Genomic DNA, 26996 nt, shown 5'->3' with positions numbered 1-26996 from the left:
ATAGAATAGATACGTACAAGTAAAATAAATAAATAAATAAATAGAGTAATAAATATGTACAAACATATATACATATATACAGGTGGGGAAGGGAAGGAGGTAAGATGGGGGGATGGAGAGGGGGGCAAGGGGGAGAGGAAGGAAGGAGCTCAGTCTGGGAAGGCATAGTGGAGGAGGTGAGCTCTCAGTAGTACCTTGAAGGGAGGAAGAGAGCTAGCTTGGCGGATGGGCAGAGGGAGAGCATTCCAGGCCTGGAGTATGACTTGGGCCGGGGGTTGATGGCGGGACAGGCGAGAGCGAGGTACGGTGAGGAGATTAGCAGCAGAGGAGTGGAGGGTGCGGGGTGGGCTGGAGAAGGAGAGAAGGGAGGTGAGGTAGGAGGGGGCGAGGTGGTGGACAACCTTGAAGCCCAGGGTGAGGAGTTTCTGCCTGATGCGCAGATTGATTGGTAGCCACTGGAGATTTTTGAGGAGGGGAGTAATATGCCCAGAGCGTTTCTGGACAAAGATAATCCGGGCAGCAGCAATCTTCAGCAAACTTTGGGACAGCAGTGAATCGAACAATGTAATTTGGTCGATTAGGGTGTTTACATGTGACATCAGAATGAAGGATGTCTACTGTGATTAGCTGATACCCTCTAGAAAAACTTGGTTGATTTTTCTCTCGACTTCTCATAGTTCGATGGCCTGCTTTATATGGAGGTGGAACGGCTGATCATCCAGGAGCATGCCCTAGAGCAACAGAAACCGATCTTGCGGGATCCCGTAGAGAATTCTCCCCAGAGCCACCGAGTTTGCCGAAAGCTCGTCAAGTCTGTAAACTTTCCTTTGTATACCTAGTTTTTTTAAATAATAGATCAGCTGAAGTACCCTAAAGAGGGACTACCAAGTCCAAATGTAGATTTAATTACTTCTTTGTAAGAATTAAATCAGCAAACTCACACCTGCCAAACATCCAGTATCATTAGGCTAAAACAGATGGTCTTCAACTTTTCTTTAAAGCCAGCAATTCCGAAAAGAGTGCCAGATGGTGAAAGCAATTAATATTAAGTCAGATAAGGATTATTATTAGAGTGCCCTATACTATTACTAGTCTCAGCTGTTTGGTAGCTATTAGTACTAATAATGATGGCATTATTAGTATTAATTAGTATTAAGCACTTACTATGTGAAAAGCCCTGTTCTAAGCACTGCGGGGGGGGGGGGGGTTACAAGGTGATCAGGTTATCCCATTTGGGGCTCACAGTCTTAATTCCCATTTTACAGATGAGGTAACTGAGGCACAGAGAAGTTAAGTGACTTGCCCAAAGTCACACAGCTGACAATTGGCAGAGCCGGGATTTGAACCCATGACCTCTGACTCCAAAGCCCATGCTCTTTCCATTGAGCCACGCTGCTTCTCTAGTATCAACAACCAATTTCCCAATAGAGGGAATTCTCAATTTAAGGCATTTTGCGAGAAGACAAATGGCAGTTAAAACGTTTTATAAATTTACACCACACTTCAGCTTCACACACTTTGGTTTCAATTTTACAACACAAGGCTCCTTAATAGCACTAGCTCTAGGGTTATGGGTAGTGATTCATTCATTCATTCATTCAGTCGTATTTATTGAGCACTTACTGTGTGATGGTGGAAATGAGAAAGTAACTTAAACAGCTAGAACAGGGGAGAAATTTTAAAGAGGACAGAGGTGGGGCAGAATGGTAGAGGCCAGGAGGCTGAAATGAGGGGGGAGTGACCTGATCTCTAAGTAGAGTCCAAGGGGAAATTATTATTACTATTATTATTATCATCTCTATCATATTTCTTAAGCGCACATTTTGTGTCAAGCACTGTTCAAAGCGCTAGGTTAGATATCAGTTAATCAGATCTGACATAGACCATGTCCCTGGAAGGAGAACAGGTATTGAATCCCCATTTTGCAGTTGAGGAAACTGATATCCAGAGAAATTAAGTGACTTGCCTAGGGTCACCCAGCAGGCATGTGGCAAAGCCAGGATTAGAGCCACGTCCTCTGACTTGCAGGAAAATGCACTTTCCACTAGGTCAAGCTGCCACATTTTACTTCCAATGAAGTAAAAGCTGGTTTTCAAAGGTGGAAACTCTCCAATTCAATATGAATTCATTAATTTGCTTATATTAGCCCTCTGTACTTGACTATTCAGTTCTACATAATTTTGATAAAAATAAGCTTCCTAATGTTTATTCAGTAATAGTAGTAGTAGTAGTAATAGCATCATGTATTGAGCACCTACTGAATCACTCTATTCTAGACACTTGGGAAGTACAAAATAAAGAAGTATCTCATTCCCTACCTATGAGGAATTTAGTGACATAACCCCTGCCCACAGGAAACTTATATTCTTTCAAGGGAAAAAAATTTGAAAATACGTAAAACTAGAGTAATAAAAATAAATGGAGGAGACACATATGCATGTGTGCTAAGATGGGTGTAAATAAGTTCCTGTGTGCTGTTATGCCCTCCCAAGCTCTGCACACAGTAAATAATAAGCATTGAACAAATGCCACAATCATCATGATTTTTATCAGTAATAATAGTAATTATAATAATAATAATGAAAAATATGGGAACATATGCTTCAGTACTAATTTTCTTAGCTGGACGGTGTGCTCAAACTGTAAGCTTGTTGTGGGCAGGGAATGTGTCTACCAACTCTGTTATATTGTACTCTCCCGAACAGTTCAGTGGTCTGCACCCAGTAATTGCTCAATAAATGTGATTGATTGATAGGGTTGACTGAAGGGATGCTACGTTTCGGGAACCAATCCCCCATTCATTACTTAATTCTTAAGAGAAAACTGGACCCAACCTGAGACTTTTCAAAGTCCGACCCAGTTTTCCAGAACCACTCAAGTCACAAGTCCTCCTGTAGAAGTGGATCCAACCACCACAGGAGGGAATTTGAGAGGCATTCTCTCTTGTTCACGTCTTTTAAAGCGCTGCTCTCAGAATCAGGAAACACCGTAGCGGTGAATTGAAGTGATCTCATTAACACTTTCAGAGCTCAGCTGCCCGAGTACATTCTGGATTTCGGCTACATCATTCTTGGGAATATCCTGACCCACATTGTCAAGATCACAAACACCAGCCAGTTCCCTGTGTCCTTCCAGGCAGTGAGGCGGGTCCTGCATGACACAGGTAACTGATCTACAAATACTTCCCTTTTTATCCTGGCCCCAGTAACTCCTCCATCGTACCTCCCGTATGCTGCCTCAACACCTCTTCGACTGACAGTTAAATCTATTGAAAAGGTGACTTTGTGACTGAAACGGTTGGCTGGCAGAGTGAATTAGAAACTGTGAACCTGTTGCCAGTTGTCATTCATTCCTTTTCTTTCCTTTAAAAAGACTAAGACCTTTTCTTACTGTCTCGATCAAGGCTTCAGTACAGAGTTGGACCGGGTGAAGAACCTGCCGTATTGTGAAACGGAAACGTTTGAAGTGAAATTTGATCCCCAAAGTGCCAACCTTCCTGTTGGATGTACAGAAGTTCTTCTGCCTATCAAGGTGGGATTGAATTACCGGGACATTAAATTCAGGTGCTGGATTGGCATTTTTGTAGCACCTTTGGATGACAACCACTGCCACTCATTGTTCCTCTTAACAGCTCTATTTGCTGTAGCCCTTTGCGTAAAAGGAAAAGGAAGCACAAGGCAGTTGCATTAAGTGCAGATAGTCCCTCAACCTGTTAGTGACTCATCCAAGATTAGAACTCCTTTCTAGTGTGTTATAAAACCACCGACCCACAGTCTCAGCAGCCCTCTTCTCGATTCAGTGCTTTAGCAGGCTGTACTATGCTTCGAGCCATGCCGCTTTGGATTTGGTCTCCAAATTTGAGGGGGTGTAGAGTTTTTGGCTAGGCCGCTATGCTAAGCTGTCCCCTTATTTATTTACTGTAGGTAGTGGGTGGGCCGACATTTCACATCTGCCTTCGTGCCAAGGTCACCGTCCCATCTCTCTCCATGTCTTGCGATAAACTGGAATTTGCCACAGCTCAGTGTGGGCAGTGTCAGGTGGAAACCATCCAACTTCACAACCAAATGCCGGTTACCTGTGAATGGTGTGTCGGCACCAGTAAGAAGGCAAAGAAGGTAAAACAGATACGAATCTCTTCCTCTTTCTTTCTCCCTGGTATCCTTCCTCTTCAGGAACCCCAAGGAAGATAACTGTAAATTTTAGACAGAGGTTAAATAAAATTCTACCCCATTAAAAAAAAACCCTACAGCTGAAGCAAATGTTGCCATCTTATTATAAATTAGTAGTAGTAATAGTATTATTAGCATTATATTATTATTATATTATTAATGTTATCAATTATTATATTATACATTAGTATATAATTATATATTATACATTATATTATTTTTGTTATGTTATGTTATTAATTAATTGATAATTATATTTAATATAATTAATAATTATTGATAATTATAATTAATATGATATTTTTATATTATTTAGTGTGTGTAAATTATTATATTAATAATATAGCAATGTTGTATTATATTATATTAGTATTATTAGTATTAGTATTATATTATTAGTATTATTAGTACTTAGATGATATTTTCAAGGGCGGGAGAGTGATTGTAGTTGAAATCAGACTCAAGACCAGGGCTTCAAAGTATATCAGGTAATTCACAAACCTTATGCTTCCATGGCGGTCCTGGCTTCTATCAGCTACTTCCTCCACCTCCTGCTGTGCAGGTTCCTTAGCTGAGAGGCTGCTAATCAATCAATCAGTCATATTTTTTGAGCATTTACCATGTGCAGACCACTGTACTAAGCACTTAAGAGAGTACAGTATAACAGAGTTGGTAGACACATTCCCTGCCCACAGGAGCTTACAGTCTTGGCACATGGTCTGGCTGAGAAAATTATTACCGAATCAAATGTTCCCATCTTATTATAAATTATCATTAGTAGTAGTAGTATTAAGGAGAATAATAGTAATGATAATGACTGTGGTATTGGTTAAGTACTTATTGTGTGCCAAGCACTGCTCTAAACATTGGGCAAAGTACAAGATAACCAGGTCAGACACAATCCCTGTCTCACATGGGTCCTCACAACTTCCTGTGAAAATGGTACTTTCAATAAAGAGTTCCCAAAAAGTAGTAGAAGTAATAATAGTGGCATTTATTGAGCATATTCTGGGGGCAATGCACTGTCCTAAATGCATGGGAAGTAAAAAACAAAAAAGTGACACATTCCCAGCCCACAAGGAGAGGGACATGAAGTGCTTAGTACAGTGCTCTGTGTCATGAGCCCCGACTTCTCCCCCAAGCTGTTAAAGATTCACCATACCCAGATTCCTACTCCCCTTGGGTGCACCTCACCCAGGTTTCCCTGAGATGAGATCTTTGGATGCCCCTTACCCACATTTCTGAGCCCCTGTAGGTGAGATCCATAGATTCACCTCCCCGAGATTCCTGGTCCCTGAGATGAGATCCGTAGATTCCCCTCCCCACCTGGGCAGCCTTAATTATCTGGGAGCTCCTATAGGGTCAGCCACTCACTGACATGTTCAAAGTGAAACCAAAACACTACTGTATATAGCAGAAAACTGTATTCCAAGCCTAGTCTACACACGTGCACACACTCACACACACAAATTACTACAAATATAGTTACCCATCGACTGGTTTCCCCAAGTTCATACAGATGGTCTTATATAAGAGGAGTTCAAGGAGTCCGGCTGCCCACAGCATGACTCCTGATTCAAGTCTTAGGTGTTTTGGCCGCGGCCGCAGTAGGCATCTCAGTGCATTTCTTAAGATGTTTTTTCCGCACCCAGGGAACCAGTTCTTTCCCCCTTTTATAATAATATAATAATGATAGCATTTATTAAGTGCTTACTATGTGCCAAGCACTGTTCTAAGCGCTGGGGAGGTTACCACGTGATCAGGTTGTCCCACGGGGGGGCTCACAGTCTTCATCCCCATTTAATAGATGAGGTAACTGAGGCACAGAGAAGTTACACAGTCACACAGCTGACAATTGGTGGAGCCGGGATTTGAACCCATGACCTCCGACTCCAAAGCCCGGGCTCATTCCACTGAGCCACGCTGCTTCTCTACTTTTATCAGTTGTTGTGGTGGGATTGCAGCTGGGGGTCCTGATTTGCTGCTCCAATTGCGTGCTGTCTCGGACTTGTTACCGGGTGAAGCCAGGGGGACGGCTATCCCTCAGGCTCATCCAGCAGTCTTTTCCCCTGCCTGACAGCAGGGCAGTTTAGTTCCTCCTCAAAACTCCTCTGCAAGACAATTCCACTTCTCCTTAGCAATTCAAGTCCTCCTCAGATTTCTCAGCAAAACAATTCAGTTTCTCCTCCAATTCCTCCTCTGACTTTGTTGCTCATGGGGTCAAAGAATAGTATCTTGGGAAATGGCTTCTATGTTACAAAATGGAGTCACTCTTGCTCACCCCACTGCACACAGCAAGCACTCAAGAAATACAATTGAATAAATATGAAAATATCTACAAAGTAATCAAAATATGCCATAGACTTTACTGTCCGAATGTGTGTGTATGTCTGTGTTGTGGTTGGATATGAAGAAATAAGTAAGTGGTAGAATTGATAGGTTTATACAACTTGAGGTTCAGGCCTTAATTGGGGAAGGGTTGTCTGAGGAGGTGGCATTCAGGAGGACTTTTGACTAAGGTGGGCTTTGATCATCAGTTTGGGAATAGGAAGGAGTTCCAAGCCGGTGTGACTGAGGTAATGGAAGTGGGAAAGTCAAGAGAGATACAGTTAGAAGGTTAACATGGGAGGAAAGAAGAGAGTGAGTTGGGGAGTAGTGGGTGAAGAAAGCAGATATGTATGTTAGGGTGAGTTGGAGAGACATGAAGACAACTGTGGAGGTTTTTGCTTCTAGTGTGGAATCCCAGAGCTGTGAAACAAATGGCAACTCCAGGTATTTATGCCAGGCAGAATGTTGTAATATGTTTTTCTTTCGCAAATCTCTTAAATATTGCCAAGTGGATAATATCTAGTCATCTTGGAAAAGACGATACATTCTCTCTTAAAACAGATCAATCTTTGATTTTTGTCAACCCAGGAAGAAAAATATATGCCGGTGTACCTTCGGCGAAAGCTCAAAGCTGAATTAAAGCCAAAGTCACGGATCTTTGAGATGATTCCACCTTCTGGAGTTCTTGATCCTGGAGAGCGAATCAATGTGCAGGTCAAATTCATGCCAGCGGAAGAGGTAAGAATGGGCTCCACTTTCTTAAAGAGTGAGACGTTTCCAGTTCTATTAGTCATTAAGACCTTGAGACTATTCTCTGGCCAGCAAAACTGGCACCTGGGTGTGTCAGCAAATGCAGAGTCGCATGCCCTCTCCAGCCCCAGAGGTGAAACAAATCAGAAGTCGAACTCGGAATCCCATTAACATCAGTGGGTAGCCTGTTAAAATAACATTGTGGGATTGTTTCTATTTGGGATAAATAGTTCAGAGCCATAAACTCAGCATTAGAAGTAAATCTTTTGTTCATTTTATTAGGCTGGCTTTACTGAAGTCCAGCATAAATGAGATTAAATTACTTCTCAAGATAAACCTCATAGAGAGGTAACAGGGTACTACTTGTGACCCCAGAGGTTCCTTCAGTTCTCCGGTAAATTGCTTTCTGGTTCTTCTCCCTTCTTTAGTCCTGAATGCTACCCTGGCTGGGGCTGTGTAACCAAACGACGAAGTGTTGACTATATCATTTTAGAGCTGAAAGGGTCCCTAAGAGGCCAACCTTGGCACATCTCCCTCCCCGCAGGAACTGGACACCCTGCAGCACTGAGGCATCCCGGATAGGAGATTGTCTGCCCTTTTTCTAAAGATTGTCTCTTGTGGTTGTGTAATACTGGCTTTTAACCTCTACTCCCAGCTGATAATGAAAGATGGGTGCCCATTATAGAAAGAAATGTAAGGACTTTTGGAGGGGAAAATATGAAAATGGGGAGAGGCGAACAGATTTGTACTTAATTCTGTGAGATAAAAATTTTCTAGTATCAAAGTCTCCCTGGGCTTAACTTGAAATTGGGGAGCCTGGGAGCTGTGATAAGGAATAGTTGACAATGAACGTTAATGTTGGGTCTGCTGTTTTTGGAAACCCTCTTGCTTTGCCAGAGGGTGGATCTGATGAGACCCCATGTAGTTTTCCTCTCTAATTCTTTGGAGTGGCGTACATTGTGCCCTGGTAGCATTCAGATCATAGTCTTCCCTTCAGAACAAATCAAGCCCTGAGGTAATTAGAGAAATACAGCTACTATTTTAACCTAGTGCCATTTCTTGAGACTCGGATTAGCATGATACATTTTTCGTGTAATTGGGATTTTTTTAGGGCAGTACAATTTCCGCCCAATGGGACCTTAATTTGAAAGTCTTCTATAGTGCTGGATATCTTTTATGGACTTAAAAACTCCATTAGCAGCATAGAGGAAAGAAGACAGGTGGGAAAGGTTTTCAGATTTTAGCACCTGGTTACACATATTGGATGTTGGATGTAGACTGCGTGGCCTAATGGATAGAGCATAGGAAAGGGAGTCAGAGGACCTGGGTTCTAATCCCTGCTCCACTGCTTGTCTACTGCATGACCTTGGGCGAATCACTTAACTTCTCTGTGCCTCAGCTACCTCGTCTGTTAAATGGAGACTAAGACTGTGAGCCCCAAATGGGGCATGGACTGTGTCCAACCTGATAAGCTTATCTCTACCCCAGAATTTAGTACAATGCCTGGCACACTGTAAGTGTTTAACAAATACCATTTTTAAAAAATGGTTGGCAAGTGGAATTTAATTGACCCCTTTTAAAAGAAGGTGCTACCTACTGTTTTGTGATTTCACAAAACAGAGAGCAGAAATAAGTGTCAAGGGGATTTGTTGACAGTGTTTTTTCTCTCTGTTTAGAAATTCTACAGCCAGTATCTGGAGGTTCACATTTTCCAGAGTAATCAACGCCTCACACTGTGGGTTCAGGGCCACGGTTTAGAACCGCGCCTGGATTTTAACCCTCTGGTGCTAGAGTTGGGGCCTCTCATGCCATACAGTGTCGGCGACGAGGCAGAGTTTGTTGTGAAGAATCCTTGCAACTTTCCCATTGAGTTTTACTCACTTGAATTCGACCAGCAGTATGTTGAAGAAGAGAAGGTAAAAGGAGCAAAATCTCTAATCCATTGTGGTTTTGTCTGATCCAACAGACAGAAGCACATCCGGGTGGTGGATAAATAGGTCATGTGGTTCAAGGGATCTTATGGAGCTCAGATATTGGCTTAAATATTTGAGCCCATGTAAACTGGAGAAAACAGTGAGAATGATTTATGATTAAAAAACAGCAGAGAATTTTAATTTCTGGACTGGTCACAACCATAATTCAAGCCATTTAAGGTGACTATGCCTTTCTTCTCTCAGCTCTAGAGCTCTTTAAACTAATCTGCCTCAACACAACCCACAAGATGCTTATGAAAGATGGTGATACATTCCATATGGTACATGTCATATCGTCAGAGGCAGAACTAGACTCTAAACAATTACCCGGCACTTACAGCCTGGAATTCTGAGTTGTAGCCCTGTTTTGGCCATTGGGTTCCTGTTAAAGGAGTGGTAAATCAGACCCAAAATGATCCTTGAATATTGCATTCTACTCATGCACAGTTGGCATGAAAAGCTTTTACTAATAAATAATCAGAGTTTAAATGGTGATATTCGGGCACTCATGCCTAAAAACCGCAAGCTTTGGCCCCTGATTTTGCTTGACCCTAATGTTCTCGTCTGCACAAATTAAAAGTACTATATAATTGCTTTAAAATAACTGTTATAAAACATGAAGCTTTATGGGTTGTAGAATAGGAGAAACAAAGGAAAATTGGTTTCTGCAAGGCCTTAGCGAAGCAGCGTGGCTTAGTGGATAGAGCACAATCCTGGGAGTCAGAAGGACTCGGTTCTAATCTCGGCTCCACCATTTGTCTGCTGTGTGACCTTGGGCAAGTCACTTAACTTCTCTGTGCCTCAGTTCCCTCATCTGTAAAATGGGAATTGTGACTGTGAGCCCCGTGTGGGATATGGGCTGCGTCCAATCTGACTAGCTTGTACCACCTCAGCACTTAGTGCAGTGCCTGGCACATAATTGGCTCTAAAAAAAATGCCTTTTTTTTAAAAAAGGCCTTTGAGGAACAAGAAGGTGGAGCGAGCAGATGATTGAAAGAAGCTGACCCTGAACAGCAGAAGGAAAGAGCTTTCAGATTGAAGTGCAGGTATCAGGAGGAAATTTTGTGGAGATACAGTGTCTTATTGTCCCATGTGTTCCCATTTGGGCTAGATTCTGCGCAAGCTGAAGGGCTATGACTCCTATAATACCCTGCTGCTACCACCTCGCCTGCCCGGGGAAAAATTGCCACCAGAAGTGCTGGAATATTACGAGGAGCAGAAAAGGTTTTTAGAGGAGCAGGCAAAGACCAGGATGTTGGAGACTCTCAATCAAGACAATGGTGAGAATTCAACTCACAGTGGTAAGGAAAATGTCCCCTGCTGATTTGCGGCCTACCCATTACCATTTTCCTGGAAACTAAGGGTCACAGCTACAGAGTCACAGATTCTGACACCAACCTCTCATCCTTCACAACTAGGTATTCCCAAGCTAAATCCCAAACTGTTCACGTCTTCCTGCTTAGACGGGGATTTAGCCTCATGTAAAACAGAGGCTGGGACCAACCTGATTATCTTGTATCTACCCCAGCACTTAGTTCAGTGCTTGCCGGATATCATAATTACTTATTATATCCTATCCAAAGGGTTTTGGTGCATCTTTTGCTTACCTATCTGAATTGTGCCATGGGTGCCAGTTGGCATTTTTAAATGAGATGAAGCTGAGCAGATCACATTCAGTGTGTTTTTGACATCAGTGGCTTGGAGTAGAGCATTAAAGAAACCATAATACATTGCCTTCCTTTTCAGACCATGTCTTAATGAGTGCTACAATGTTTCCACCCTAGGAGTTGATTTAGACTGCAGACTGTAGTCCCTAAAGACTGTAAGCCCCTGTGGGCAAAGGGAACGTGTCTACCAACTGGGTTACATTGTACTCTCCCAAGCCCTTAGTACGGTGCTCTGCCTACAGAAAGCTCTTAATAAGTATGATTGATATGAGTACAGGCAATTATTTGGTCCAGATTCTGGTTAGCACTCTGAAATAATGACCAAGAAGCAGTATGAGGAGGTGAAAAATCAGTGATCTTCAGCTGGGCTGCTAGCGTTTGTTGATGCCATGAAAAGAGGAAGAAAGAGAGGACAGACTATATTTCTCACCTGCATCTTTTCCATTGAGAACCGTTTTTCCAATATGGCTATTGCTTTATTTTCTTCCTATCCAGAATCACTAGCATTAGAATCACTAATAAGGAAACTGAAATGGAGATAGTTAGGAAAGGAATAGTACCCACTTTATTAGTTGCACCAATCCTTAATTTAGCAATTTGCCCTTTATAATCAGCCCAGTGCTCTGCTCTCCCAGCTCTGGGAAGCTCAAAAGATTCTTGAGCTTCAACCACATGAAACATTTCTTAAGCTAATTTGGTATAAAAATTTCTAAACTAGTGCAATTATATTAATTTTGTCATTGTAGAAAGATATCACTAATCAGCCAAAAAATCAATTACTTTTTTTTACATTGGTAGAAAATAAATAAAATATTATTTTAGTCAGAAAATAATTATTAGAAAAGAATGACTTTAGACTTCTTCCAGACTGAGTTCTTGTGGACAGGAACACAGTGGAAAGAGCCCAGGCTTGGGAGTCAGAAGGTCATGGGTTCTAATCCTGGCCCCACCACTTGTCTGCTGTGTGACTTTGGGCAAGTCACTTAAATTCTCTGAGCCTCAGTTACCTCATCTCTAAAATGGGGATTAAGACTGTGAGCCCCACTTGGGACAACCTGATCACCTTGTATCCCCCCCCAGCACTTAGAACAGTGCTTCACACATGGAATTATACCCTTAACCTGTTCCTCTGCCTTGAACTAATGCTACAAATGCAGTCAGCTTTATGACACCAGTTTTTCCTTCACATAATCCAGTTCAGACAACGTACTCTAAGCTGATAGTACTGAATTCAAGTACTCTGTATGTTTTCTATAATAGTATTGCTCTATTTTTCTCCAGTTCAGGCCTCAGTTCTCTTTATTCACCTCAGCTCCTTCCCTTTCTTCATTTTCCCATCTTTTCCAAGGAGGCACAGGTACTCTAAACAGTATACCTCTCCCAGTCAATCGGGACCTTGTCTTTACGTCTTTGATGAATTCCTTAAGTGTCTCAGAGTGGACTTTCCACATAGGAAGAGTTCAGCAGATACTATTGGTGATGATTGAGTGAATGATGATGATGATTTCATGGGGGTATAAGATACAAATCCCGGATCACGACTACATTAGTTTGTAACAGCTTTGCCCCACCCAACCCCATGTCCCTGAATTTACCCCTTCAAAATGCAGGATAAATAAGTACTGTTTTGTTTTCTTTGTCTTGTAAAAAATTAGATTAAGGGTTGTGCCATAGGCTAGATTTTTCAATGCCAAAAAGACTTTAGGGAAAACAGTGTAAGAGAAGCAGCATGGCCTAGTGGAAATAGCACAGGCCTGGGAATCAAAGGACTTGGGTTCTAATTCCGGTTCTGCCAATTGCTTACCGTATGACTTTGGCAAGTGACTTATCTTCTTTGCGCCTTAATTACCTCTACTGTAAATTGAGGATTAAATCCTTCTCCCTCCCATCTAGACTGTGAGCCCCATGTGGGACAGAGACTGTATCCAACCTCTGTATTTGCCCCAGTGCTTAGAAAAAGTGCTCGACACATAGTAAGTACTTAACAAATATCATTAAAAAATTTGAGCTTTTAGTTTCCTCTATTTTGTTTCAAGAAACTGGATAGTGCTGGGTTTCCACTCACCCTACCTTTTCTTGGCTCCTCTTTTCCACTGAGCAGAGGAAGAAGAATTATCCTCCTTCGATCAGTTATCCAAGCGGACCTCTCTCGCTGTGACAGCAACTGCTGCCTCCAACTCCGAAGAAAACCATCTGACCACAATCTATATGAAACTTGAACCGGAGGAAGAAGAGGAAAATGGAAACCTGGACAGAGGAGTCTTCCAAGGTAACCAGCCACTCTTAATGCATCAGCCCTAGCTCTCCCCCTAACCTAATTCTCCTGCTGATACACTCTGTCTAAGGCTGTAACTTCACAAAAGTGAGCTAGCATTGTCGAAATAACTTTTTTTCGGTTGCAAATTAGTTAACATAGAATGAGGTACTGTCAGTCACCAAAATATTGGTTCCCAGCTGACATGTTCTGCAGTATTAAGGGGGATTTTTCCAGATGAATCAGCCGTCACTTGTATTTATTCAGCATTTACTGTGTGCAAAGCATGTGCAAAGCTCTTGGAAGAGTATGGTATAACAGAGTTAGTAGACAAGCTCTCTGACCACAACAATTAATCCTTAAAGTGCTGTCCGTCATGCCAAACTCTCTCCTCCCTTATCTTCAACAGTTACATTAGCGGCAGCAATCTGGGGGCTGGCAGGAGGAGGAAACCTTGAGGAAACAAACAGTGCAGTAGAGGTGCAAACACTTGTGTCACAGCTGAAACTTTAAAATCAGATTGTCAAATGTGCAGCCTCATATATTCACTTGGCTCATTGATCAATCAATCAATCATATTTATTGAGCACATACTGTGTGCAGAGCACTGTACTAAGCGCTTGGGAAGTACAAGTTGGCAACATATAGAGACAGTCCCTACCCAACAGTGGGCTCACAGTCTAGAAGAAGTAGCTAACAAGGCTCATATGCTAACACCCCCTTCCATTTATAGCTGTTAGCTTGGGATCAGTATAGTATTATGTATTTCAGAATAGCACAGTTTGCCAGGAATGTCAATTCATCATTTGCCTAGCTCAGGTAGTAGAAAATATGGTCATGTTGAGCACAGTCTCTATCAGATAAGTCAGTATTCTTAGCTTTAATAATAATAATGACATTTATTAAGTGCTTACTATGTGCAAAGCACTGTTCTAAGCACTAGGGAGGTTACAAGGTGATGAGGTTGTCCCACAGGGGGCTCACAGTCTTCACCCCCATTTTCCAGATGAGGTAACTGAGGCCCAGAGAAGTGAAGTGACTTGCCCAAAGTCACACAGCTGACAGTTGGTGGAGCCAGGATTTGAACTCATGACCTCTGACTCCAAAGCCCATGCTCTTTCCACTGAGCCACGCTGCTTCTCTTTAACGTGTATTCTTAGCTCTAATGTCGAGGAAACTGATACATCAGAGAGACCTTTGGGTCACAGAAAGAGCTCGGATTCAATCGCAAAAACGTTTGAATTTTGTTAGATCACTGCTGGGTTTTCAGTCTTTTTATTTTTGGATATGTATGAAGTGCTTACTATATGCCACGCATTGCACTCAACTCTAGGGTAGATACTAGCTAATCAGGTTGGACACAGTCCCTGCCCCATATGGGACTCACTGTCTTAATCCCCATTTTACAAATGAGGTAACTGAGGCACAGAGAAGTTAAATGACTTGCCCAAGGTCACACAGCAAGGAATTGGAAGAAGAGAAGTGGCAGAACTGGCAGTAGAATCCAGGTCCTTCTGACTCCGAGGCTGCTACTCTATCAAGTAGACTATGCTGCTTCCTTATTCCAAATGGATCTCTCAGCTAGTGCTGTCTAGTCTGTTTCCCCTCTAATTTGAGGCTCAACAACTCAAAAATAGCTGCAGTTGGTCAGAAGGAGGGAGTGGCCTATGATCATCTAGCTGGTGGGAGAAGGCAAGGGATCACTGTTAGAAAATTCAGGGTGCCCCATTTTAGAAAGGCTCCATTAAATAGAATGTGGATTTACATGTTTGGAGTGAGTATCATATCCTTTAGATAATGAGTTAGATGTTAAAAAGGGTTCAGTATTGGAAACATTTCGTTGGAATTGAATCTGTGAGCTCTAATACCTGTTTGGTCTTGGCAACTGAATACCTTCAAGCACTTCCCAGTGAAAGTAGTGATTTAAGAGACTCTGTAGTGAAAACCTCTACAGTTACACATACCAGGATGACATAAAGACGGAAGCTGGGACGTTCTGTAGAGGGTGCGTCTGTGGAGTCGCTATGGGTCGGAAACGATTTGACGACATTTGAAGAAGATAGTGAAAAATATAGATATAGCTCCCTGAGGAAGCCTTCCCTGACTAATCTCTCATCTCCCCACTTTATTTTCCTTCCCTTCTGCATCACCTATGAACTCAAATCCATACCCCCTAAGCCCTTTAGTACTCCCTTCCCTGCCTCTTCCTCTCCCTCACAACACTTAAGTACATTTTCTTATACTCTGTCGCTTCCCCTACCTGTGATTTATTTTAATGCCAGTCTCCCCCACTAGACTGTAGGCTCCTTGCGGACAAGGATTGTGCCTTCCTCCTCGTATTGTATTCTCTCTAGAGCTTAGTACGGTGCTCCGCACACAGTACACACTCAGTAAATACTACTGATCGACTGAAAAATATAGAACATCTCTGTTTCCATCCCTTTATCTCCATCATTCCTACATTGGATCTCTGAGGAAGGTCTCAGCCCAATAAACGAAATGCAGAGGAATCAGGAGCAATTTCTTGAACTCACCAATTCCTTGTAACCTTTTGTTTCTCAGCCTCCGAAAAGAAGCAAAGCATAGACAGCCACTTTGTGGAGGAAGTGGGAGAACTGGAAAGTAACCCTGTCAGCAAAGCTGTGGCCCGCCACCTGGGCATTGATATTTCTCCTGAAGGCCGGGCTGCCAGAAACCGCAGAGGCATCGCTCTTATAATATACGGGGCACCTCTATCAGGTATGAAATGAATTCCTTTGGGGAGTCAGAAAAAGGAGATTCAGAAGAACAATTCCTTTTTTATGGTAATTGTTGAGCTCTAACTATGTGCCAAGCATTGTACTAAGCGCTGGGATAGACACAAAATAATTGGGTTGGACACAATCCACGTCTCACTCAGGCCTCACAGTCTTAATCCCCATTTTTACAGATGAGGTAACTGAGGCACAGAGGAGTGAAGTGACTTGCCCACGGTCATAAAGGCGGAGCCAAAATGAGGACCGAGGTCCTTCTGATTCCCAGGCCCGTGCTCTATCCACTTTTATTTCTTCCCTTCTGATAAACAACAGGTGCTTAAGGTCATATTTATTTATTCATTCATTCATTCAATCGTATTTATTGAGCACTTACTGTGTGCAGAGCACTGCACTAAGCGCTTGGGAAGTACAAATCGGCAACATATAGAGACGGTCCCTACCCAACAATGGGCTCTTACCTGACCTGTCAATTTAGCTATTACATACCGTGATATAAAGCGAATACATGACGGTGACCAGAACTGGAACCCTTGTCCACAAAAGGTTAGTAGTTAGTTAATTTACTTAATTACTAGCTAATTTAATTACTTAATTACTAACTAAATACTAGTAGCTAATTTACTTAAAACTGCCAGATGGCAGTAAAGGTTTTTATGCGACACACTACACTAAATGCTGAGGGGACTTATAAGAGACGTATAAGATGAATTTCTGCCCTCCAAGAGTTTATGAACTAATGGGGAGAGGGAGAGACAAATATTCAACAAGAAGTGCATAGAAAGTTTTATTTATAATTGTAGTTGATTGGGGTATTTGTTAAGCGCTTACAGCATGCCAAGCACTGTCTTTTTGTCTGTCTCCCCCTTCTAGACTGTGAACCCGTTGTTGGGTAGGGACCGTCTCTATATGTTGCCAACTTGTACTTCCCAAGCGCTTAGTACAGTGCCCTGCACACAGTAAGCTCTCAATAAATACGATTGAATGAATGAATGAATACTAGGCGCTGGGGTAGATACAATAAAAGCCGTTTGAACACAGTCCCTGTCCAACCTGGTATCACACAGTAAGGAGGGAATACTTATAGTGGACTGTGTTCTTTATTTATTCAGGGAAGGTTCCATATAGGAAGTGGCTTTTGAAGAGGGTTTTGAAGGAAAGGGACATGGTGTGGGTGAAGGCTTGATCACAATGTAAGGAGGGAATACTTATAGTGGACTGTGTGCCTTATTTATTCAGGGAAGGTTCCATATAGGAAGTGGCTTTTGAAGAGGGTTTTGAAGGAAAGGGACATGGTGTGGGTGAAGGCTTGATGGTGGGAGAGAGTTAACATATTTCAGAGAATAATGCGTGATCCAGAATGTATACCGTGAACATTCGAAATACTGTTTTCATCTGGCTAACAGGAGTCTAAGCACTCATTTACGGCACTGTAAACCAAGAATCGGGACGACCCTTAGAGAGAAGCAACGGGACCTTAGCGAAAAGAGCACAGGCCAAGAAGTCAGAGGACCTGGGTTCTAATTCTGACTCTGCCAATTGCTTGCTGTGTGACCTTGAGCAAGTCACTTAATTTTTCTGGGCCGCGGTTTCCTCAACCTGATTAACTCGTCTCTTCCCCAGTACTTAGAACAGAGTTAGGCACAGAATCAGCGCTCCACAAATACCGTAAAAAAAAAAATAAATCAAGGGATCCTTTTGATATGGGACCAAATAAGTCTAGAAAGACCGGACTCCATATTCAGAGACATTCTTTGCAAAAAGATATGTGGGATAAGGCATCAGATTCAACCCCTTTTTTTTCCCCTCTTGTAGGGAAGACTATGGCTGCTGTGACCCTTGCAAAGAGCTACTCGGCTGCCTGCTTAACTATTGATTCAGTCGTCTTAGAAGCCATCTCAGATGGAACCACCGCCTCAGGGCTCCGGGCCCGGGAACTCTGTCTGAGAGCAGCCCTGGAGCAGAACCAGCGGGAGACTGAGGAAAATGGTAAAAGTGAATCCTTTCTCAAAAACTTGCAAAGAACCTGGTCTCCTTTAGCACAGCAGTGTCACCATTCCCACTGCTATGTCCTCCCAAGAGTTCATGTCTTTTTATTTTTAACTGAATGGTATTCGTTAAGCGCTTACTCTATGCCAATCAATCAATCAATCGTATTTATTGAGCGCTTACTATGTGCAGAGCACTGTACTAAGCGCTTGGGAAGTACAAATTGGCATCACATAGAGACAGTCCCTACCCAACAGTGGGCTCACAGTCTAAAAGGGGGAGACAGAGAACAGAACCAAACATACCAACAAAATAAAATAAGTAGGATAGGCTCGGGGGGTCGCGTAACTAGTTAGCCAGGCACTGTTCTTAGTGCCGAGGTGGCTACAAGCTAATAAGGTTGGAACCAGTCCATGACCCATGTGGAGCTCACAGTCTTGAACCCCCACGCTGAGATGCAGTGTGGCTCAGTGGAAAGGGCACGGGCTTTGGAATCAGAGGTCATGGGTTCCAATCCCAGCTCCGCCAAATGTCAGCTGGGTGACTATGGGCAAATCACTTAACTTCTCTGTTCCTCAGTTACCGCATCTGGAAAATGGGGATTAAAACTGTGAGCCCCCCCCCCCCCCCCACCGTGATCACCTTGTAACTTCCCCAGTGCTTAGAACAGTGCTTTGCACATAGTAAGCACTTAACAAATACCATCATTAATTAATTAATTTTGCAGATGAGGTAGCTGAAGCGCAGAGAAGTCAAATGACTCTTTTTTAATGACATTTGTTAAGCACTCACTACGTGCCAGACAGTGTACCAAGTGCTAAGGTAGATACAAGCTAATCAGGTTGGACACAGCCCATGTCCCACATGGGATTTACTGTCATAAGCCCCATTTTGCAGATGAGATAACTGAGGTACAGAGAAATTAAGTGACTAGCCCAAGGTCACACAGAGGACAAGTGGCAGAGCCAGGATTAGAACCCAGGTCTTCTGACCCCCAGGCCCGGGCTCTTTCCACTACGCCACACTGTTTCTCTCTTTTCTCAGGAGATCCCAGAAAACCCCAGGGATCAATTCGTTTGCAGCTCCAGGAAGTATGGCATAGTGTTGGGAACTCCCAAGGAGAGTCCTACTGCCTTAGCCTCTAGAAGATAATAATAAAATAAGAGAATATATAATAAGAGAATAATTATAATTGTGGTATTTGTTAAATGCTTATTACACAGTCTTCTAGACTGTGAGCCCTTCTAGACTGTGAACCTGTTGTTGCGTAGGGACCATCTCTATATGTTGCCAACTTGTGCTTCCCAAGCGCTTAGTACAGTGCTCTTCACACAGTAAGCGCTCAATAAATATGATTGAATGAATGAATGAATAATGTTGTATCGATTCACTGCTCATGGGTTCTAAGCCCTGCTCTGCCACTTGTCTGCTGTGGGAGCTTGGGCAAGTCACTTCACTTCTCTGTGCCTCAGTTACCTCATCTGCAACACGGGGATTGAGTCTGTGAGCTCCAGCTGGTAAAATAGATTATCTTCTATCTACACTAGCGCTTAGTGTACACTTGGCACATTCATTCACTCAATCATAATCAGAAGAGCAGCAGTCCAAACCTGGGGTTATAAACATTCCTTTCCAGGGTCATAGCTTCTCGCTACTTTTTTCTGGTATTTGTTAAACACTTACCTTGTGCCAGGCCCTGCACTGAGCTCTGGGGTAGTAACAAGCTAATCAGGAAGGACACGGTCCATGTCCCAGGTGGGGCTCACAGTCTTAATCCCCATTTTACACACAGAGGGTCACAGAGAACTCAAGTGACTTGCTCAAGGTCACACAGCAGACAAGTGGTGGAGTCAGAATTAGAACCCAGCACCTTCTGACTGTTCCGTGGGGTGCTTTTGTTTGCTTCTGAAAGCACATTTTTAACAGACTTTGTATGCAAGGATGGCCACTCCTTTCCTGGGATATCACAGAGATAAAATGTCCATTAAATCTTGATTCCAAAATTTAGTATTGAGAAATGTCCTTCAAGGTCCAGGTGTTTTCATTCCTGATTTTGGAAGTCTATGTAGATAAGATGTCCTGTTCACCTTTTTCTCAGATTATTTGTGAGCTTTATTTATGGAATGATAACTGTCCAAATAGGTAATTCCCATTTTCTAGAGTATTTCTTCCTCCAGAAATGCCCATTCTTCAAAAATTAGTATACAGTACATATTTTTTAAATGGTATTTGCTAAGCGCTTACTATGTGCCAGGCACTGTTCGAAGTGCTGGGGTACTTACAAGGTAATCCAGTTGGACACAGTCCCTGTCCCACATGGGGCTTGCAGTCTTAATACCCATTTGACATATGAGATAATTGAGGCTCAGAGAAGTTAAATGACTTGCCTAGGGTCACACAGCAGATAAGTGACGGAGCCGGGATGAGAACCCAGGTCCTTCTGATTCCCAGGTCCGTGCTTGAACTACTAGGCCACGATATCCATTGCTGGTAACTTTTTAGGCCAAGAAAATAGGTACTAAGCTCCTAAATTTAAGTGGCGTTCCCTTCCTTCAGGAAATCTGTATATCTGCCAGTAGGATTTAGCTGAACCACCAAGTCTCTTTTTAAGAACTTTCATTCTAACTGAGGGTCATTGGAGTCCAGGGAATGGAACAAGGAGTCAGTAATCATTATCATTATTATTATTATCATTATATTTGTTAAGCACTTATTATGTGTCAAACACTTTTCTAAACGCTGGGATAGTTCCAGGTTAATCTGGTTGGACACAGTCCCTGCCCTTCACAGTCTAAGTAGGAAGGGGATCAAGCATGGAATCCCTGTTTGGCAGTTGAGGAAACTGAGGCACAGAGAAGTTAAGTGACTTACCCAAGGTCACGCAGCAGGTAAGTGGCAGAGCTGGGTTTAGAACCCAGGACTTCTGACTCCCCAAGACTGAGCTCTTTCCATGTACTATGTGTAAAACACTGTACTAAGTGCCTGGGAAAATACAATGGAGGTAGAAGTCGGACATGCCCTGAATTGAGGCTTGACCTTTGCCCAGGCTGTTTCCTTTTCTGGGCCTTGGTTTCTCCACGTTTTTCAGATTCGGATAGAATGACGTGAATTTACTCCAAGTTCTCCCCCAAATTGTTATATTACTTCATTCAAGGCACTCTTCATGAATATTCTCTTTCTGTCTGCAGGCCAGCTTCCGGACGCCAATTTGTTACAAACCCCTGTCGGGGTGACAAGACTGAGCACCGAGGCCTTGGCCAAACATACCTCAGAAGGGACGCTGTTATCTTCCGAAATCAAAACTATCCCCCAGTCTGCCACTTCCAGAGGCATGCGGGGAAGCGTGCTTGCAGGGAAGGGAAAATCAGATGGCCATGTTTCCCAGCCACAGAAGATGCAACATCAGCAACATCAATCCGATGCTACGGGATCACTGGTAAACGTGCGGCTGTGACCTCCCAAGCGCTTAGTATAGTCATTTCCCCCAGTGAGCCTTCGGTAAACCCCACTGCTACTCCTACTCCTTCCCACCTGTGTACTCTTTCCCTGTGCTTTGTAGAGAAGCAGCAAGGCCTAGTGGAAAAAGAGCATGGACTTGGGATTCAGAAGACTTGGGTTCTAATCCCGGCTCCACCGCTTACCTGCTGGGTGACCTTGAGCAAATCATTTCACTTGTCTGTGCCTTGGTTCCCTCATCTGCAATATTGAGATTCGGTATTTGTTCTCTGTAGATTGTAAGCTTGTTATAATAATAATAATAATGATGGTTTTTGTTAAGCCCTTACTATGTGCAAAGCACTGTTCTAGGCGCTGGGGGAGGGTACAAGGTGATCACGTTGTCCCATGTGGGGCTCACAGTCTTAATCCCCATTTTACAGATGAGGGAACTGAGGCCCAGAGAATAATAATAATAATAATAATGGCATTTATTAAGCACTTACTATGTGCAAAGCACTGTTCTAAGCGCTGGGGAGTTTACAAGGTGATCAGGTTGTCCCACGGAGGGCTCACAGTCTTAATCCCCATTTTACAGATGCGGGAACTGAGGCACAGAGAAGTTAAGTGACTTGCCCAAAGTCACACAGCTGACAAGTGGCGGAGCTGGGATTTGAACCCCTGACCTCTGACTCCAAAGCCCGGGCTCTTTCCACGGAGCCACGCTGCTTCTCCAGAGAAGTGAAGTGACTTGCCCAAAGTCACACAGCTGACAATGGGCAGAGCAGAGATTTGAACCCATGACTTCTAACTCCCAAGCCCGTGCTCTTTCCATTGAGCCATGCTGTTATGGGCAGGGAAGGTGTCCGCTAACTGCGTTGTATTGTCCTCTCCCAAGAGCTTAGTACAGTTCTCTGCACATGAATAAGTGCTCAATAAATACCATTGATTGATTGATTATTCTCCCTCCTACTTAGACTGTGAGCCCCATTCATTCATTCATTCATTCATTCAATTGTATTTATTTAGTGCTGTGTGCAGAGCACAGTACTAAGTGCTTGGAAAGTACAAGTCGGCAACATTTAGAGATGGTCCCTACCCAACAGCGGGCTCACAGTCTAGAAAGGGGAGACAGACAACAAAACAAAACATGTAGACAGGTGTCAAAATCGTCAGGACAAATAGAATTATAGCTATAATGCACATCATTAACAAAATAAATACAGTAACAGGTACAAGTAAAATAAATAGAGTAATAAATCTGTACAAATATATACAAGTGCTGTGGGGAGGGGAAGGAGGTAGGGCGGGGGGCGGATGGGGAGGAGGAGAGGAAAAGGGGGTCTCAGTGTGGGAAGGCCTCCTGGAGGAGGTGATCTCTCAGTAGGGCTTTGAAGGGAGGAACAGAGCTAGCTTGGTGGATGTGTGGAGGACCTACATACATGTAGGACCTTTATCTATCCTAGCGCTTAGTACAGTGCTTGACACATAGTGAACGCTTACCAAATACCACAATTACTATTAAAATTATCATTAGTACAGTGCTCTTGCACCTAGTCAGCGCTTAATAAATACTACTATTCCTACTGGAACGTAGAGAAACAAATCAAGAGCTCCTGGCCACTGAGCGTGGCTCAGTAGGAAAGAGCACGGTCTTTGGAGTCAGAGGTCATGGGTTCAAATCCCGGCTCTGCCAATTGTCAGCTGTGTGACTTTGGGCAAGTCACTTCACTTCTCTGGGCCTCAGTTACCTCATCTGGAAAATGGGGATTAAGACTGTGAGCCCCACGAGGGACAACCTGATCACCTTGTAACCTTCTCAGCGCTTAGAACAGTGCTTTGCACATAGTAAGCGCTTAATAAATGCCATTATTATTATTATTATTATTAATTATTCTTCTGTAACCCTTCTCCCCACCCTGAACTCCTTCCCTTCTGCATCTCCTATGCTCTTAAGTCCATAGTTCCTGACCACTTCAATACTAACCCCAACCTTTATAGCACTCAAGTACATAGCCTTATACTCTGATCCCCCTGCTTGTAATTTATTTTAATGTCTGTCTCTAATTTATAAAATGCTGGAAGATAAGAATTGTCTCTACTTACTCTATTATACCAAGCCCTTAGTACAGTACAGTGTTCTGCACACAGGAAATTCTCAGTAAATACCACTGATTGATTAATGATGATGATGGCATTTGTTAAGCGCCTACTATGTATCAGGCACTGTTCTAAGCGCTGGGGCAGATACAAGCTAATCAGGTTGGACGCAGTCCCCGTCCCACATGGGGCTCATAGTCTTAATCCCCATTTTACAGATGAGGTAACTGGGGCACCAAGAAGTGAGCATCTTTATTCCTGTTCTGCAGAGAGGAAGCAGAGAAAAATTCATTTTTATTCCAATCCTCATCCTCATCAGTGTCTTTTGAACGACTATTGTGTGCACAGCACTGCATTGGGTGCTTTGGAAATTATAGTAGAAGTCTGGGAATCAGGCAAGCTAGAGTCTCACCACAGTTTTAATATTGACTTACTGTGAGACTTGAGGAAACTCACGTAACATCTCTGGGCTTCAGTTTCCTCATCTGTCAGATGAAGATAGCAATACATGCCTCTCCCTATCAAAGGGATGGTTTGAGGATAAAATGAGATATCTTATCAATCAATCAATCATATTTATTGAGCGCTTACTGTGTGCAGAGCACACAGTACTAAGTGCTTGGGAAGTACAAGTTGACAATATATAGAGACAGTCCCTACCCAACAGTGGGCTCACAGTCTGTGCAAGAGTTTTGGAAAACTCAAAAGACTTTTCCAAATCAAGGTATTATTTACTTACCCCATTCATATCACTCACAATTTTTTACTTAAAAGAAGTTTTAGTTGATACAACTAGACTTTCTAATCTATGAATGGAAGATATGTAGAAATAGAACAAAAGTTGTCAAGTCCCCAAAGACATTTGTAAAACGGTGATTGACTGGGAATCAATCAATCAATCAACAGAATTTATTGAGTGCTTATTATTCATTCATTCAATCATACTTATTGAGCACTTACTGTGTGCAGAGCACTGTACTAAGCCTTGGGAAGTACAAGTCGGCAACATATAGAGACGGTCCCTACCCAACAACGGGCTCACAGTCTAGAAGGGGGAGACAGACAACAAAACAAAACATGTGGACAGGTGTCAAGTTGTCAGAACAAATAGAATTAAAGCTAAATGCACATCATTAATCATCATCATCATCATCAATCGTATTTATTGAGCGCTTACTATGTGCAGAGCACTGTACTAAGCGCTTGGGAAGTACAAATTGGCAACATATAGAGACAGTCCCTACCCAACAGTGGGCTCACAGTCTAAAAGGGGGAATTCTTTTAAATTCTTTTAAAGGGGGAGTTCTGTTCATGAGCAGAACACTGTTCTAAGCGCTTGGGAGAGTAGACTATAAACAAGGCGATGGGTTAGTCCACCTGCATCCACTTGAAATTCGTATTTCCTGAACGATAGGTTTGAGGTAACGCTCTGGGATGCCACGTGAGCCAACAGCCAAGACCCCGTAATTAGATCTGACGATTTCCCTGACGTATTTTTTCCTTCTGATGTTCCCCCCCCACACTTCGCAGGTGGCATCCAGTCCCATCCCCAGTGGACCTGCCCAGCAGCACCTTAGTGTTAGTGTGAGCTTGGGAGGAGAGACAGGGCTGATGAGCTGTGTGTTTCCTGAGGAATTACTTGTGGACATCCTGGCCGAAAGGATGCAGGTACGTCTCACTGCTAGCCTCGAGGGCCTGAGAATCTGATCCTAGAAAGTTCAGTGGAGAAGCAGAGTGCCCTAGAGGATAGAACTCGGGCCTGGGAGCCAGAAGGACCTGGGTTCTAATCCTGGCCCTGCCACTTGGGCAGGTCACGTCACTTCTCTCTGCTTCAGTTACCTCTTCTGTAAAACGGAGGTTAAGGCTGAGAGCCCTTTGCGGGGCAGGGACTATGTCCAATCTTGTCACTACCTTGTCTTGTCTTGTCTTGTCACTATGTCCAATCTTGTCAGAGCCCTTCTCCTCAGCCCCCCTCCTCCAGAAAGCCTCCCCTGACTAACCACGCCCGTGCTGCACACATTCCTCATCCCACCTTCCGGTTCTTCCTCCTCCCTGGGGCCCAGGTCTGTCTGTCTTGGAGAAGCAGCATGGCTCAGTGGAAAGAGCCCGGGCTTTGGAGTCAGAGACCGTGGGTTCAAATCCCGGCTCTGCCACTTGTCAGCTGTGTGACTTTGGGCAAGTCACTTCACTTTTCTGGGCCTCAGTTCCCACATCTGTAAAATGGGGATGAAGACTGTGAGCCCCTCGTGGGACAACCTGATTACCTTGTATCTACCCCAGCGCTTAGAACAGTGCTTTGCACAGAGTAAGTGCTTAACAAATACCATCATTATTATTATTATTATTATTATTACTACCCCAGCACTTAATACAGTGCCTGGCATGGAGTAAGCGCTTAATACCCCAGTTACTTAATTATTTTGGTGCCGAGGAACACCCCTTGACCTGTTTTTCTTGTCTCTTTGCCTCGTTTATCTAGCTTAGTGACTGCTATCGGGGAGTGGTGTTTGATGGACTAGAGACTCTGTTTGCCCGGAATGTATCCTCTGCTCTCCTCTGCTTGCTCAAAGCTATAAACAACCGGGAGCACATCTACTTTGTCAACCTCTTTCAGGATTTTGTCGTCATGAAGGCTCGGGAGAAAGCCAAGAAAGATCAAGAAGGTGAAACCCGATGTTATCTGCAATTGTTTTCCCTCAGAGCAGGGCTCAGACCGCCGGTCATGACCATTACATGGTGTAGTGGATAGAGCATGGGTCTGGAATAATAATAATAATGGTATTTGTTAAGTGCTTACTATGTGCAAAGCACTGTTCTAAGCGCTGGGGGGATACAAGGTGATCAGGTTGTCCCATGTGGGGCTCATAGTCTTAATCCCCATTTTACAGATGAGGCAACTGAGGCACAGAGAAGTTAAGTGACTTGCCCAAAGTCACACAGCCAGTAAGTGGTGGAGCCAGGATTAGAACCCATGACCTCTGACTCCCAAGCCTGGGCTCTTTCCACTGAGCCACGCTGCTTCTCTCTGCTGGAAGTCAGAAAGTCATGGGTCCTAATCCCGGCTCCACCACTTGTCTGCTGTGTGACCTTAGGTGAGTCACTTTACTTCTCTGTGCTTCAGTTACCTCATCTGGAAAATGGGGATTGAGATTGTGAGCCCCACATGGGACAGGGACTGTGTCCAACTAGATTTGCTTGTATCCACCCCAGTGCTTGGGCAAGTCACTTTATTTCTTTATGCCTCAATTACCTCATCTGTAAAATGGGGATTAAGACTGTGAGCCCTATGAGGGACAGGGACTGTGTCCAACCCAATTTGCTGGTAAGTGCCCCAGCGCTTAGTACAGTGCTTGGCACATAGTAAGTGCTTAACAAATACCATTATTATTATTATTATTATTATTATTACTGCATGGGCCATATGCCCAGTGTTATATATGGGATTGGGATTACGTTGGATAGAAAGGTTCCTGATTAAGGGAAAACCACAAACCAACAGAGCATCACTCCTTGGGTGTTGGCTGAGCAAGAGCTGGTGCCCACAGAAATCTGACAGGTTGGAAATTAAAGGCGAAATG

The 26996-nt window shown here is 43.3% G+C and overlaps 1 protein-coding gene across 1 annotated transcript in view; it reads left to right on the top strand.

Moving 5' to 3' along the window:
- Positions 1 to 26996, top strand: part of HYDIN (HYDIN axonemal central pair apparatus protein) — a 317742-nt gene that overhangs the window by 207555 nt on the left and 83191 nt on the right. The window contains exons 32-44 of the mRNA XM_038753650.1: positions 678 to 811; positions 3027 to 3163; positions 3404 to 3531; positions 3924 to 4115; positions 7086 to 7235; positions 8924 to 9163; positions 10332 to 10500; positions 12989 to 13156; positions 15704 to 15880; positions 17710 to 17883; positions 21072 to 21319; positions 24949 to 25086; positions 25898 to 26081. Coding sequence (XP_038609578.1) covers positions 678 to 811; positions 3027 to 3163; positions 3404 to 3531; positions 3924 to 4115; positions 7086 to 7235; positions 8924 to 9163; positions 10332 to 10500; positions 12989 to 13156; positions 15704 to 15880; positions 17710 to 17883; positions 21072 to 21319; positions 24949 to 25086; positions 25898 to 26081 — 2239 coding nt within the window. The remainder of the gene's footprint in view (positions 1 to 677; positions 812 to 3026; positions 3164 to 3403; positions 3532 to 3923; positions 4116 to 7085; positions 7236 to 8923; positions 9164 to 10331; positions 10501 to 12988; positions 13157 to 15703; positions 15881 to 17709; positions 17884 to 21071; positions 21320 to 24948; positions 25087 to 25897; positions 26082 to 26996) is intronic.

The sequence above is a fragment of the Tachyglossus aculeatus genome, chromosome 11 (genome assembly GCF_015852505.1).
Source record: "Tachyglossus aculeatus isolate mTacAcu1 chromosome 11, mTacAcu1.pri, whole genome shotgun sequence".
Classification (NCBI taxonomy): domain Eukaryota; kingdom Metazoa; phylum Chordata; class Mammalia; order Monotremata; family Tachyglossidae; genus Tachyglossus; species Tachyglossus aculeatus.
This window is presented reverse-complemented; position numbering and strand designations above follow the sequence as displayed.